General features: G+C 39.3%; 1 protein-coding gene and 1 long non-coding RNA gene across 7 annotated transcripts in view; both read left to right on the top strand.

Annotated features, from left to right (window-relative positions):
* ATXN7 (ataxin 7) overlaps positions 1-7,695 on the top strand; it is an 83,528-nt gene extending 75,833 nt beyond the window's left edge. For all 6 annotated transcript variants that reach the window (XM_051788795.1, XM_051788798.1, XM_051788796.1 and 3 more), the window contains 7 exons: positions 217-479; positions 1,261-1,343; positions 3,072-3,337; positions 3,748-3,946; positions 4,817-4,938; positions 5,227-6,178; positions 7,301-7,695. In XM_051788795.1, coding sequence (XP_051644755.1) covers positions 217-479; positions 1,261-1,343; positions 3,072-3,337; positions 3,748-3,946; positions 4,817-4,938; positions 5,227-6,178; positions 7,301-7,318 — 1,903 coding nt within the window. In that variant the 3' untranslated portion in view covers positions 7,319-7,695. The remainder of the gene's footprint in view (positions 1-216; positions 480-1,260; positions 1,344-3,071; positions 3,338-3,747; positions 3,947-4,816; positions 4,939-5,226; positions 6,179-7,300) is intronic.
* A 4,636-nt stretch (positions 7,696-12,331) lies between these two features.
* Positions 12,332-15,298, top strand: LOC127471671 (uncharacterized). Its single transcript, XR_007904732.1, has 3 exons — positions 12,332-12,550; positions 13,741-13,814; positions 14,471-15,298. It is a non-coding gene; the product is annotated as an uncharacterized LOC127471671 (long non-coding RNA).
* The last annotated feature ends 798 nt before the right edge of the window (positions 15,299-16,096 follow it).

The raw sequence follows: 16,096 nt of genomic DNA, 5'->3' as shown, positions 1-16,096 counted from the left end.
TGAGGACACTGAAATACTTACAGGGAAATGAGGGAAAAGAGGACGGAAAACATTATGGATATCATAAAAAATATGAAAATAAAAAAGATAATAAGAAAATGAGGAGTAAAGGAGGAAGGTCTACATTTGCATTGGGAATAGATCAGAGTATTATTGAGCAATAACATATTTTAACTACTTTTTTTCAATTTTCTTCCCTTTGTTTTTCATAAATAGTATGACTCCATCTGTCAAAGTGGAAAAGATTCATCCAAAGATAGATGGTGCCCAACTGAAAGCTGCTGTTGGTCCAACTTGTTCTACTACTGTGAGTTCCTCAATAAAGACTGGCCTTAATTGTCCCTCAATACCAAAGCCACCCTTGCCTTCCCCTGGACAGATACTGAATGGTAAAGGTCTTCTCTCTGTGCCTCCATTTTTGGAAAAGAAACCTGAAGAAAATACAAATAATAGGAAATTTTTACATAAAAGATTGTCAGGTAATTGTTTTTAATTATTATTTGCTATATTCCTCTTAGTAATGTATCTGTAGAAATACATATAGAAATAAGTTTCAGGAGCAAATTAAACACTTGTGATACTTTAACTTGTAATAAGTTTTTTTTATGTTACAATTTAAATGTATAATTTGACATACACTTAAATGATGCAAACACCTTGAAATGTGGCTTTTGCTTTCAGAAACTGTACAGATCTTAAAGGCCTGTCAGTCCCAACAGTTTTAAAATTTTGCTCTTCTACTGTCTTTAAAGATTTTAGTTTCCTTCTTTCTGTATGGAAGATTCAAATGTACATGGAAAACAGAAAAACTAGCACCTTTTAAACTCAAAAATGGAAACCTGTCTGCTCTTTACACTTTTTAAACACAATTATTTTGAGTGTTAGTAGAATGACAGAAAAGTTGTCGACACCAAAACCAACAACCAAAAAACCTTTTTTTTTTTTTTTTTTGGTCACAATCCATAATGATGGTGACCTCTTTTCCTAACAGGCAGAATCATCTCCTCCTTTGGGGTCACTTACAGGTGTAAATGTCTCCATTTTCTTTGTAGCCCAGAGATCTGTATTTCAGCACACCATAAATTTGCTGAGAGTGTAGAAAATTTCATTTGTACAGTTTTATTGTGCATTTTTATTTGTACATTTGCCTATGTTTTATTTGAAAGTTTCCAATATGGTTAATTTTTATAATGTAGCTAAATGTTGTTAGTATTTCTAAATGTCTTTTGATAACTTTTCACTTTTGTGTACCTCTGACAGAGAGAGAATTTGATCCTGATATATACTGTGGTGTCATTGATGTGGAAACCAGGAAACCTTGTACTAGGTCTTTAACATGCAAGGTAGGATATCAGAATCAGAATAAGATTATCTGGAGTTTTAATTCAAATTCCTGAGGAATATGATAGAAAATGGAAAACTACAAATTTCTGCTGTCAGTAATTACCACTTTAAATGGTATCTCTCAAAACATGTTGTCCAGAAAAAAGAAGGAATTGTTTTTGAAGTTCAGTTAATTATTTATTCAAAAACATGTTTCTTAGAGTAACCTGGGGAATTGTATTTTTGTATAAACCCTTTAAATGTGGATGCTGACATGGGACAGTCTATGCTACTCCACATGTGGGTAGCAGGGGACCAACACATTCCTCTGTTTGGGGGTAACCTTTGGGTTGTAGATCATGAATTTTAAAATTCCTCATAAGCATTAAAAATATTATTTGTTTATGCAGGATTTAAATAATTCAAGCTCTCCCACTCTCACACCCCCTTCTCTCCCCCCAGCAGAGTCTGCAGCAGGTACTTGGGAGGTATTTGTGTAAATGTTAATGCTGCTGGATGTACAGCCACAGCCAGCTCGGAAATGAGGCTCCTACAAAAAGCCATGGAGCATGCCTAGAGGTCAAACTCTAAATTAAACAATCCATAAAAACTTTCAGTCAGACAAAATGTCTCCTCTGGCTCCAAAATCTTGTGGGACAGAGGGGTATCACTTGGTCCCTAGGAAGCAAAAATCCAGATTCTCTGGAACTGTGCAATGTTTTGCTGCTTTCCTGCAAAGCAGCTTAACCTGTCAGTTTGGGAAGCATCTGGTAAATAAACCACCTACAGAACAAAGGTAAATGAAGCTGGCACTAATGACCCAGAGGAACTGAACTTGAACACATTGCCCTTTTGGAATTACAGAGGGGAGGAAATTGTTTTGGTAAGAGGGGAAAAGCTGAAAGATTTTACAAGAGAAAAATGCAAATAAAAAGTGAAAAAGAGAAAGAAAGTAAGAACATTTCTTAGAAATTACTTATACCTACTGATAAAATATTTTCGGAATTGCTGTTTGTGTCTGAATTATGTGATAACTTTTACCTACTAAAATGAACCAAATCAAGGCCTTGGTGCCATATTAAAAAAAGTATTCTGTGTGACTTTAACAATTCAGAAAAATAACTTCCATCTATTTCGCCTTACTTAGAATTTGTGCCATTTATGCACATACACATCTTACTGTGTGTAATGTTCAGGACACTCAAAGAACTTTGAGTCCTGTCTGACTCTGGATTCTGCTGGATGTTTTGCATTCCTTAATATCTATTTGATTACGTTAGTTTTCAAGGAATATGTTAGTGTATAGTAGGCAGCAAAGTATTTTTATAAATATTTTTCAAGTTTCCCATTAAGTCTTATTTTAAACGTTGATGTGTTGAATATTTTCATAAGTTAAAGTAAATATTATCTCTTTTTAGTTTTGCAGGAGTTGGCAATTGAGATATCAATGTAAAAAAAGATTTTCAGTTCTAGTGTTAACCTTATAAAAAACTTGGCAGTTCACGTTTTAAAAAGATATTTGAAAGAAGCCTTTTACTGAATTACTGGTTTTGTGACTTTGTATCAGACAGGGATATAATCATCCCCCAAGCCATTTTAAGTTTGTTTTCTAAGTCACATTTACATTTGTTTACTAAACCAGGAGTATGATGATTTTCTCTGTTTTAGAACTGTAGAGGCGTGTTTTGAGTGTTTGACTTCGACAAATGTAATAGCCTGGGATTAATGATTTATTCATGGTTCTGCAGACACATTCCTTAACCCAGCGGAGGGCTGTACAGGGTCGAAGAAAACGATTTGATGTGTTATTAGCTGAGCACAAAAGCAAAACCAGGGAAAAGGAACTTCTTCGACATTCGGATCATCATCAGCAGATGCCCCCTCTCAGGGAACCACATCCCTCACCTACTAAAACTTCCCAGGAGCTGCACCAAAATTCTCATGGAGTTACTCTTACAGAATCAAAGCCTTTATTACCTAATAAACCCAAACCTCACCCCCCCAGTCTTCCAAGGTAAGGAAAGTCTGCGGATCCAGTGGTATGAAATTAATAGTGGGAGCTTTTGAGGGTGCGATAGGGATCTGTTGGACAGGGCAGTGTGTTTGCTCTAGGCCTGATGACTGTGTGCAATTAGCAATTACCTGCTGAGTGTAACTCCGGGTAAGGAGGGTTTGGTGTTTGAAGCAGTAAAAGCTGACTTGCATCAGTAACAGCAGCTCAGCAACAATTGGGCAATGCTGCTTTTCCAGGGGTGCCACCATACCCCATGTCCTTCTGCTCAGTGGGTGTGTTCCGAGACTGTGGACAACACCAGGAATCTGTTAGTATAGATTTCCTTCTGTCACTAATAGTAAGCACTTAAAGGGTGGAATTTTTGACTAGACTTGGTTCAATAACACCTGGTTACTGCTTGCCTTGCCCAGGCCTCCAGGCTGTCCAGCCCAGCACAGTGGAAATGCCCCCAGCGAGTCTCCTTCTGTCCACGAGTCCCCTCACCCTCCCTTGCCTGCAGCTGAGCCAGCATCTCGGTTATCCAGTGATGAGGGAGAATGTGATGAAAAAGAAGAGCCTGTTGAAAAACTGGATTGTCATTATTCAGGTCATCATCCTCAACCAGCCGCTGTACGTTTTAAAAGTGAACCTCGGTCTCTCTCTGGCTCTAAACTTGTAAACAAATTACTTGGGGGTTTTAAGGGTGGTTTTCTGTGGAGTATGTGATTTTATTTTTTCTTTCTATATTTTGAGAAAATTTTGTGGCCTAGTAGGCAGTGAAGGTTTAACTAGTTGCAAAATAAACATACCAAAAAAAATGTGTTCATAGCTCATTTCCCCAATCCAAAAGAAACTAAAATGCCAAAATACTAAAGATGAAATTGGTAACTGCTCTAAAGGACTGTGGGTTTGGAATAAGGACATGTAAACAGTGTCTTTTTGGTGAGATTTTGTTATTGGACTTCCCCTCTACACCCACACACACTTTTTACTCAAGGTATCAACATCACATTAAAGGTGGCAGTAAAGTGTTTCATGTTTAAATCTTGACAAAAACTAGTTAGTCTAACTAAAAGCAAATTTATTGCCTAGACTGTATGTCAAATTATCTCCTTTTTTTTAAAAAACAGACTACAAGCAGATAGCTGGTAGCTCCTCAGAAGTAGATGTTACATATATATATTTATAATTTTTTATACATACACTTAAACACACACTGCTGTATTTCTCTGTTTAGTCAAAGGGGTTCAAATTTGACTTTTGCTTTTAGTCATAAGTATGGGAGTATCAGATAGGAAGAGAAAGATACCAATACACCAAGGCCAAAAATGAAAATAGTTGTTATGCCACAGAAATAAAAATTCCAATTTATATTTTTTATCCTTTATTTAAACATCAGAAAGCATATTATTTAGCAATATTTGTTTATAAACAGGTGCTTTATTATTTAGAGAGTTGTTACTGGAAGTAGAAAACACCAATGAAAATCTGTCTTTTCAGTTTTGCACATTTGGTAGTCAGCAAATTGGAAGAGGTTATTACGTGTTTGACAAGCGGTGGAACCATATTCGATGTGCACTTGACTTCATGTTGGAGAAGCATCTTAATTCACAAATGTGGAAGTGAGTAGAAGTGAAAGAGTTCTTATTATTCTTAGTATTTGTAAAAGTACATGGAACCTGTGATTCTAATTAAAGAACAGTAATCTTGTGTTCAGATTAATCAGAACGAAGGTTGATGGCCTGTGCTTTGTTTTTTGCAACAATTAACTGTCAATTTCATGAAATATTTCAGTGGCATTAATCAACCTCAAGAAACAATCATTTTAATGTAGCATTGTTAGACTGGGTACTAGTCTGAAGAGTGGTGGTTACGTGGGGTTTTATTTGTGTCTTTCTGTTCACCTGCAGGAAAATTCCTCCAGCATCCAGTACCACAGCATCAGTCCGTGCTCCACATCGGACAAACTCGATGCCTGCTTCCCAGCACGGTGTCAATGCAGCAGGTTTCCTCTTACCCACCACGGTTATGTCATCGCCAGCGCTGGTATCTCCTTCCTGTGTGTCTCTGAATAATAAATCGGTACCATCCCACGGAACGACACTAAATGCCAATCCTGCTGCTTTGGGGGCAGTGGATCCTGTCTGCAGTATGCAATCGAGACAAGTGTCTTCATCCCCTTCAACACCTACAGTGCTTTCCTCTGTACCTTCACCTATGCCCAGCAAACCTCAGAAAATGAAATCCAGCAAATCTTTTAAACCTAAGGAATCTTCTGCTGGCAGTGGCACCTGTAACAGCACCGGCAGCGTCAGTAGCAGCGGCGGCTCAGGAAAGAAGCGTAAAAACAGTTCCGCACTGCTCGCACCTTCTCATTCCACAGAGTCCTTCAGAAAAAACTGTGTGGTGAACTCTGGAAACTCTGGGACCTCCTATCATCCGTCGGTGACAGCTTCATCCCACAGTGTTGGCCTCAACTGTATGACTAGCAAAGCTAACTCTGTTAGCCTCAAACATGACCAATCAGGGAGGGGTCCTCCGACCGGGAGCCCTGCAGAATCCATAAAGAGAATGAGTGTGATGATGAACAGCAGCGACTCCACGCTCTCCTTAGGGCCCTTTGTTCATCAGTCCAGTGAGCTGACTGTAAATTCACACAGCAGTTTTTCACATTCACATACTTCCCTTGACAAATTAATAGGAAAGAAAAGAAAGTGCTCACCTGGTTCAAGCAGCATCAACAGCAGCAGCAGCAAATCAAACAAAGTTGCCAAATTGACATCAGTGAACAATGTTCATGCAAAACACACTGGTGCAATCCCAGGGACGCAAGGACTGATGAACAATTCTCTTTTTCATCAGGTAGGAAATTTTGCCTCAAACTAAGCCAGCATGAACAATCATACGGTTATTCATGTGCTTATATTACATGTGTTCTCTTAATTATTAGGTAGCCAATTCCAGGTCCTGTTCAAGTGAAAGATACTTCTCATATTTGTCCACTACTCATTTTGAGTGTTTTTATAGTACATTCACACAAGTTTTTATTAACACTGTAAAAAAAAAAACCAACCTACATTTTATGAAAGTAATCTTAAATGTGGTGTTTCAAGTTCCTTATATGTTGCCTGTGAATTGCTTTCAGATGAAATTCATGTATTTTAAAAATATAATTTTAAAAATCTTTCCAGCCTGCCATGGAACTGAGCTGTATGCCTCAGCCTGACTCCTTGTTTCTGTGTACATTCTACAAAGTGGAACGTAATGATACCTATAACAGAACTGTGATACTGTGATAAAATAAGCCTATTATCCCAAGGTGTCATTGACTAACTTCTTAGTAATAACAAGATTAAATGTTATAAATAAGATAGAAACCTTTTTAGTCAGTAAAGCGAACAGATATGCTATAAAGGAAATGGATCTCATGAGTTGGTAAGATCCCATTTTAAAAATTAGTTTGGGATTTTATTGTTTTTTAAACAAATCTCACTGGAAAAGTAGTGTCTTCAGGATTGAAAACCCAAGAAACTTTGTTTCCTCTGCTGCTTAAACCCTGAAGTCTGTGCACCTGGAGGGCCAGGAGGTCAGTAAGAGCTTTATCAGGGAGGTTTCTTAATTTTCAGTTTCAGCCACAGAGGAAGATTTTCACCGTTGTGTTTACTGTGACAAAAAAAAGCATTCAGATGGCTGAATTTATTTTTGTACTTACCTAATCATTACTACCTCAACTATGGAATATAAATTAGAAATATCATTTGGGTGAATTAAGGAAGGAAATTGTGCCTGAAACCGTTGTAACTTCTTAAGAGCTTTAGTTGAGAATTGTCAAGTCTTGGAGAAGCCAACTGCATGTTAGCAGTGTCACATTGTGCCTGAGATTCTCCCCAAAATATACTCTCTTTATCCCAGAAATGTGTTTTCAGAGCTTCTGCTCCAACAGCCCGGCTCACTCATCCTTCTCTCTCTTTTCTTGCTCCCAAGCCAAAGGCCCGTCCCTGATAGCTGAAGGCACCACGGTGAGAAACGAACTGGACAGTTTTCACTACAAGCAAAACCTCCATCTGGATTTCTGGACTCCAAGATGCCTTGAGTTTTCCCAACTTCCCATGGTCCTCAGGTGTGGAAATCTACTGGACTGTCACTTAAACAAGGAATTTCCCTGAAGCCATGTCTGTAGCAACGAATATACTAGAAATGGACACTGGATGAAGTTCAGCCACATAATTGCTCTTATCAGTGTTAACAGTGGTCTGGACTGTTTGCTACAAATCTGTGAGATTTTCCTTACAGGAGTACATCATCTTGCCACTATTTGACATAGTTTGGCTGGGCAAACGAATGTTTTCTGGGGGGAAATAAACGTTACTGTGGACTTATTTTTATACTGATGGTGTCTTTTGTAGGTGATAGCTAACCAGACAGACACCCTCAATGGAGAGGACCCCACGACAAGGGGAAAAATGTGTGAGGCACAATGGAAAGAAGCCCTCAAGAAGGGAATATGGCTTTAGTGTTTTTATAGCAATGTTCCTTTAATGGAATATAAAAAAAAATAGCACAATTCAAAAACTAGTCTGTTTTGCCCAGCCTTTTGCAGGTAATTTGGGATAAGAAGCTATCAGGAGTTTAAAACAAAACAAACCCAACAAAACCAGAAAAAACTTGTTTGAGGCCATTGCTCAGAAAACAAGTATAAAAATATCGTATTTGTGTGATACAAAACGTATTTTATATTCTTTTGAATAAGATTTGATTGTGGAAGAAAAGGTAATTTTGTTCTTTAACAATTCCAAAAACATCAAACAGACAAAGGCAAATAACCTCTAAAACTATGCCCAAAGAACGTATTTATTGACCTATACTGTATACCATAGGCCTTTGTTATTTTAAAGAAGATAACTTATTGGTGAAATTAGGCTGGATTTGTCTTTCAGCTGATGAAATTAGCCCTTTTAAAACTAAGTTTTTAAAGTATTTAAATATTTTCTAAAAACCATAAAATTCACTTTCTTTCTGCCTTGTTTGTGTAACTAAATTGTTAATATGAGAGACCTTCCACCACTCAGTGAGATTTTTTTGGTCAAAATTCTGGAATAAACACCAATTTGACAGGAGAGTTCCCTATGAAGCACAGGTTTGTGCATCACAGTCATCCCACGCCCACCCAGGCTTTATGAGCATGGGGGGCTTTACACAGTTTTATATAGTCCAGCCAATTTTTATGAAATATTTTGTCTTGCATCAAAACACCTCAAAAGTGAATTCCACTAAAGGGCTCATTGTATTATGGTTTGACCCCTCTGGATGTTTTTGTTAAGTTTTTAAACATCAGGTAAAGGCTCAAAACTAACTGAAGTTTCATTAAGGGGGCAAAGCAAAGGAAAAGGAATTCCTAACCAAGGAGAATTTTTTTTTCTGCCTTAAAGGGGCACCAGCTATTGCTGAGAAGAGACAATCTGAGCCTGTCCAATTGTTCAAGTAGCCCAGCCTTCTCCCCATTCTGGTGGCAAGTAGTAAGTACATCAGGGAATCCAAAGCCACTCTGAGTAGCAGTTGCTTAGTTGTTTACCTAACAATGCTTTCAGTTTCACCTGAACTTCCTACAAAATCATTGTTATACAGCAAAACAACAAGAAGCCTCTATGCAGACACTTTAGCTTTGAATTGATACAAAAGATCACACTGAGAAAGCAATGTACTAGAGACTCTTATTATGCAAACTTTTAAAAAAAATAGTAGACAACTTTTCAGGAACAAAAGGATTTGTATTTAATAGGATGCCCTGTTGAAAGGATTGTTAGAACTGCAATTGGTTTAATGTAAAAGGAACCAAAGTAATGTGCCACAAAGAGAAATCAAAGTGTATTAAATCCTGCACATTTGGAGTGAAATCCACGCTCCGATGAAGTCCCTGGGGCAGAGCTTCCACTTCAGGACAGCGCCAGTCACAAGTGCAATTTGACTCTTGGTAGACACAAAGGTAAAGGAAACAAAAATTTGGCAAGATTGGACAGTAGCGAGTTTGTGATCGAACTCTCCTGGTTTTTTAAGGTTCTGTTGATCTGAAAGCAAAATGGCAAATCTGTGCTCCTTCGGTAGCAGGCAGACATGTCAAAAGTGAATTCCTGTACAGAGCCAGTGTCTGCAGCCACCTGTGTCATGTGGGTTTGAGCCATTGGGAGCAAAGAGTTAGAACATAAATTCTGTCTGCCCTTACAGACCTGCTTAAATATTATGTTTTAGATCTTGGTTATAAGCAGAACATTGTTCCTGAAGCTTTTATTGTCACATAGTTCTTACTGTAAATAATTAAGGAAGCTTAAAATTAATTTTCCTTGCAAAAATTGAATTTGCAGTGGCTGGGTTGTTTCTAGACAGATTTTGGTATTAATTTAAGAGATACAGTTTTTATAGTCTTTCCAACTTCTCGTTATGACTCCTGCAGTTTTCTTAACCTAAAAAATTGCTGCAATGATGAACAAAGAATTATACAAGAAAAAAAACATACTTTTGTATCTTTATTTTGGAATTTCTTGTTCTATTATAAATATTGAAGTATCCCTATTTCAGAAGACATATTTTGTTAATTGATTGTACATATTTAAATATGTATTTTTGCACAGGTCTTTTTTTCTTATATCCAGTTTTGGTACAATTGAGATCATCTAGTATTTATTTATTAATTAATTAAAAAAAAAAGAAAAAGCAAATACCTTTTTATAATTTGAAGTGGTTCACTGCCAAGCCAATAGTTAACATGCCTACTTTGCAACGTTAAGGGATGCCTCCGTTTTGTGAAAGCCGCGTCCCTTTTCCTGTCTTGGGAGTGGATCCACGCAAAGGATCTCCCGGGTCCTGCGGTCGGGTCCTGCCCCGGGAGCCCCGAGCGCAGGATCGGAGCTGGAATGGTCGATGTGGCATTGCTTATCAGTTGCCTGATTCCCAGAAGATCCATTTAGTTAAGTGACACACTGCTTCTCTCTTTTTTTTTTTTTTTTATTTTAGTGTTCGTGTGCGTGTGTGTGCGTGCGCATCCGTGTGGGTCTCATGTGGTTTAAAACTAACGGAAAAAAACTGAAAGTGCCTGATATAACTAGTTTTAAGCTTGGACTGTTTAGACAGCTTCTCCTTAAAAGACTTGAATGTTCAGTTGAAATTTTGGAGCTTGCTTTTTCCACCTATATATATATGTGTGTGTATATGTATGTATGTGTGCATGTATATATATATATATACACATACATATATATATATATTTCTGAAATTAATGAGATGGGTTGACAAAAGAAAACAAATGATGCTGGTAACTTTTGTAAAATCTTTTCATTCGAATACCTTGTGTTGGAACAATCCCATTGGTAACTGATATTTAGAATATTGCCAGGGGTATGAAATATGGTTTTAACCTGCAGTTTATTTAACTGTCTCATTTTGGGAAGGGGGAGAGTGGTATTCATTAATTAAATAATTTAGAAAATGTCCAAAACTATTGTTATTCCAAAACAAACAAAAAACCCCAAGTAAGTACCTCTTAAAACCACAAAAAAAATAAAGATGTGATTTCCAAATGGCATTTCTAAGGCAGTTGTCTTCCTGTAAGAGTTCTCTTGCCAAGGAATCTCTCTCTTGTCTTTTACTCATTCTGTCCTGGAGGAGGGAATTGGGCTTAGAAAGATTCTTAAATGTTTCACTGTTCAGCAGAAAATAATCATTTTTACCTTTTGTGCGAGATATTTTACGTTTTAAAGATAATTTTGAAATGAGCACTACATAATGTCAATGTGAATGTAGGCCTTGGAAGCATCTTGCTCGGTGTTGAGCCTGGTTCTAAAAGCAATCTCCTGTGTAAAATGTGTGAATAGTTTGATAATTTGTATACATAATCAAGAGCATCTGATCAGCTGAACTCTGTGTTGGCTGCTGTATAGTACATGAACAAATGTCATGGGATAGAAAAATTACTTTGGATATTTAAAAGAAAAATAAATATATAGTCTATTTGTTTTGTAACAAGTTTCTGTAAATAAAATAATTTATACTATTTATAAGAAAAAGTTGTGCTTTGCTTCATGAAAAAGATTAGTTTGTTGAACAAACATGTTACTAAACAAGGCAATAAAATTAGGACTTTTCAATAAATGAGGTTGGTTGCATGGAATACATTATATGTTTCTGCTTCATTATAAAATCCTTCACTATTAAAGGAAAACATTATCTGTATTGGTGCCTATGTGAACTAATTTCAGAGAATTGGACGTGGTCAAATTCTGTCACTGTACCTCAGCATCGCGGGTCAGCCCGGGAGGATTGGAGCTTTCCATCCTACGAGGCTTTGGTACCTGGTTTTGAGCAGTGCCTGGATCACCTATGCAGCATTTTCCTGTGCAAGGGACCTTTTGTTACTTAAGACTTACACTTTATATTATTTTCTAATCGGAGTTGTGAGAAGCAGCTTTCACAGCCCCAGATGCAATATGTCGAATCATCATGTTTCCTGAATTTTTTTTCATTCAAAAAAAGTATCTTCCATGTTTTTCACAGTTTGAAGATCAAATGTGTGAATTCAGCAGGTTAAATACTCTTACAAAGCTTTTCTCTGCACGTGACTCAGGACTTGGTGTCGTGGACAACTTCTGAGGAGCAGTTGGTAAAACTCCTGTTAGTAGGACAGGACTTTAGAGTAACATCCATGGCAATGGTTCCTTTATTCTGTCTCTCTTTTATTTTTTTTTTCCTCTTATAACAAATTTTCCTTAATATTTGGAATAAATGCTACAAGATGCAAAAGGGGTGCAGACAACAAGCAAATTGTGCTTTGTCTTTTTATAATTAAGTACTCCTAATAGTTCTACATTTGCCTTTTGTGTTGACTGAAGATTTTTCTTGCTTTTTTTTTTTGTCTTGCCTTCCTGCAAATATTTTTACCTTCCTAGTAGCAGTTTCTGCCGTCTGTGCCATCCCATGTAAGCTGTTGGCACTGAAGCTGGTTGTGCTGAGCTGTACAAGTGACCACAGCACGGAGCACACGGGAGTCGGGTGTTTGTGCAGCAGAACAACTCTGAGCTCTCTGCTTGGCGTTCAGGCAAGTTCGTGACTGAGTCTGCTTCAAACTGAAGGAATAACTCTGCATTTAACTGCATTTAATACAGGGTTCAATATCCTCTAAAACTGGCAAGGTGAAGAAAGAGGAAAAAAGGTGCATTTATCCTGTGTAACCCCGAGCTCTCGAAGGTAACTCAGCTCTGTGGATTTGGAGCATCCTCCCTCTCCCCTTCCTTTGCTGTGTTTGGTGCAGTGCAGTGCCAGGGAGCCCTGACCCCTGAGCAGAGCTGCTCTGTGAGTTATTGCTTCTCCTGCAGGCTCAGTAGAGGGGTTTGTGATGGAAAATGCCTTCTGACCAGGTGCTGGTCTGGAACCCAGTAAGCACAGACATCCCTGGCCTGGGCAGAAAGCAGTTTCTTCCCATCAGTGATTGTCTTACAGGAAAATACTTGAGTTTATATTTGGGAAGAGTTATTTGCTGATTTAGGAGACTGACAGTGCATGCAATGAAATCCCAGTGTCAGAGGTTCCCTTTGGGGGGGTGGGTTGTGCATCTTGTCGATGCCCTTTACATTTAACATTCAAAGCTGGTGATGTGTCCTGGGAAGCTGAAGGTGTCTCTTGGGCTTAAAGGCTACAACCTGCCTCTGGCAGAAACTCTCCTGAGCCCTGGTCCTGCCCCAGCAGCTCTGGATGCAGGGTGGGTGTGAAGTTGGCCTGGTGCCCTCCCTGCACACGGCAAACGGCCCCAGCACCCGCTGCCTTTGGAGGCTGGAGCGCTCTGTGGGCGCTGCAGTTTGTGCCATTACCAAAACAACCACCACAAGGCCTTGCCATTGGCTTTATTTAAATGCAAATTCCTGTTGGTTCATTATTATCACGTTCTGCTGCAACACATAATCAAACACACGTGGCTTGTAGGATCCAGCATGGGACTTTTTAATTTGACTGGATATTTCTCAGAGCTTTGGCTCAGAGCTGTGTTAGCTGCTGGATTTGTTCCTAACAAGCAGCATGGGAGCTTTGTCATGGAAAAGTGGCATACACTTGGGTCTTTTTCTGACCCAACAAACTTCAGGGGAATCTCGAAAACCTTTAGAGAAGTTGTTCAAACTAACCTGGATTCAAACTTTATTGAAAAGGAGGAAAACTGGCCTGCAAAGTGCAGTCAGAAAGCTTTGTCCAAGCCCAGGAGAAAAGGCTGGTATCTGTGGCCAAACTGCTACAGAAGTACCATCAGTAGAGACAGTGTGTTGCTGCTCTGACAGTGCTGAAGTTTTTTGTCCTCCATTTTGCTGTTGAGCTCCCTTTACCAGTCCCTTCCCATCCATAAGAGGTGACTTTTTGCTAAAGCAAGTGCCTTGTCTCTTGTCTGCAAGGTTGGACCCTAAGCTCTGGAGCCCAGTGTTCAGTGAGAGAAGCAATGGAGCTGTTGGCAGGTCAGCAGAGACAGGTGAGCCAGAGAACATTTGCACACAAACTCGATTTCAACAACTTCGTAGCAGAGCTTTGCTAACAAACCCTACAACACCCCATGTCCTGCCCTTCCCGCCTGCATTCCCACCCATTAACGGCAGGGAATGCCCTGCAGAGTGGGTGGAAGTGTCTCAGTGTTGTGGCTGTGTCTTGAAATCTGTGTCTGGTTCTGGCTACTTTGTTGCGAGGGTGAAGTCAGCCTTGCAAAGCGAAATTGGAGAATGGCATTAGCTCAAGAAACTGCACAAGCTTAAATTACCAGAGAGAATGTACAACTTTGGTATGCAGACTATAAATCCACGGAAAGGTGTCAAGAGCGAGGCACAAACGGCTGTGTCTGGAGTGCTGCTCACAGTCAGAGTTAAATAAAGGGAAATCATGAGATCAGATTAACCAAAGGTAAAACTAACATGACCATGGGACAGTAAAAAGTAACTTGAAATTACTTCAGGGCTTAAAGGAAGCAGAAGTTCTAATGCCTCTGATTTGACAGGGAAATGGAAGTAGGCAGTTAAAAACAACAGAATAGACATAATTATGTCCTTGATAAGCTCAGAGCCTGACCACCCTGGACCCCTCAGCATTCCTACTCTTTGGACAAACTGTGTATCAGATGCTTTTTCTTTTTTTCAGGAGAGCAAACAGCTGCTCTGGCTAAGCTTTGTGCCTCCAGCTGTGAGCTTTAGGTGTTGCCTTTCCCTGCAACTGTCCAGAATTTTATTCCACCACTATTTGGAATGGCTGAGAGGCTGAACTGCTGCACAAAGCCTTCACATTGCTCAGGTAAAATTGCTATGACTCTCTGCTGCCAGGCTTTGGCCCAAAAAGGTTTGGCAAGAAGTTCTGTGGGCTCTCCTTGGATCCTCCTTCGCAGGATGCAGGCTGAGATCAGGAAATGAGCAAGGCAAGTCGGGATCTTTAAATGGGATCTTTGCTCTGGTAGGATTGTGCACTTTTGTTTGGAACATTGAGCAGAGAAACCAGATTCTGAAATGCTTGGCTCCAACACGATGATAATGATGGTTAGGATAAAATGGTTGATAGCTCTCCAAAGACTCTTTAGTAATACTTTTATTTTCCTCACAGAGTAGGCATTTCTGTTTTCTGTTGCTCTTACCCACACTAAGAGAACAGCAAGATTTCTCTGGAATGCATGAAGCCCATTAGCTTAGTTTTCTTGAGTGGGTTTCTATTCTCTTTAACTTACAGTTAAAAAAATACATGATAGTACATAAACTGAATGGAAGCTTTGATATAGTTAGTTAAGGCCAGTTCAAGTAGAAACATGCTAGAAAGGAAAATTTATCTGTGCACCAGAAATTAAATCCCTCAATTCAATGAAGACATTCAGACAGTATGGTCTTCTAATAGGCTTCACATCTGCACATATGGAAGGTGGAAAAGGTGTTCCCAAAAGTCAGCCTGATTAAAGGCTCCCTAGCTGGCTCTACTTATCTGGTATGGAACAGATCCACAAAAACAAGAGACATTACTGGAGCTTTGAAAAGTCTGAATACTGGGTTATATCAATTAAAACTTTATAGGAAGTGATATGTGTGGGAACACACAAAACAGAGACTCATTAGCTGACCACCTGGTGAATTCTAGAGTTCTCATTTATTACTCTCACTATTCTGAAGAAAGATCAGAATTTTCTTCTATGCAGTACTGTTTGAAACTTAAACCTTTAAGTATCTGCTTCTTGGATGGGGAACAACCAAAACAGCTTCCAGTAAGTAGTAAAAGAAACCCAAAAATCGTGAGGTCATATTTTGGTTTTCAGAACAGTTCATCAGAGAACAGTAACAGCCCCTCAGCACTGAGGGGTCCAACCTCGAGCAGGCAGCAGCAATTCAAAGACAGGAGACAAGTGGGCAGGGGAAATTTCACTGTCCTGTCTGTGGCACAGCAGCTTCCAAATGTTGGGACTCTTCTTTGTGTACATCTACCTGTTGGGGTTACTTCAAGCACTGGAGCTGCAGTGAATACCGGCAGTAAATGGGTTCTGTTGCCAAGTGCAGCCGCATCAAACAGCTCACAGAGCTCAGTCACAGACTGTCTTTGGGAGGAGGGGAAAAAACCCTCCAGGCAGGCCAGCAGGGTAAATAGCTGCTGCCTACGGCCAGAAACCATGTGTCATCAGCCTGGCAGCAGCCTATGTGAGACATTCATTCCTCAGCAGCTGTGAAGGAAGAAATCGTAACCCCTGCAGTACTTGATCAGTTGTGTCACGCTGCAGTGGTCACTTCCACAGCTCCT

The sequence above is a fragment of the Manacus candei genome, unplaced genomic scaffold (assembly GCF_025592945.1).
Source record: "Manacus candei isolate 608988 ecotype Guabito, Panama unplaced genomic scaffold, ASM2559294v1 h1tg000025l, whole genome shotgun sequence".
NCBI lineage: Eukaryota > Metazoa > Chordata > Aves > Passeriformes > Pipridae > Manacus > Manacus candei.
The sequence above is the reverse complement of the archived record's forward strand: the minus strand, read 5'-3'. Positions and strand labels throughout refer to the sequence as shown.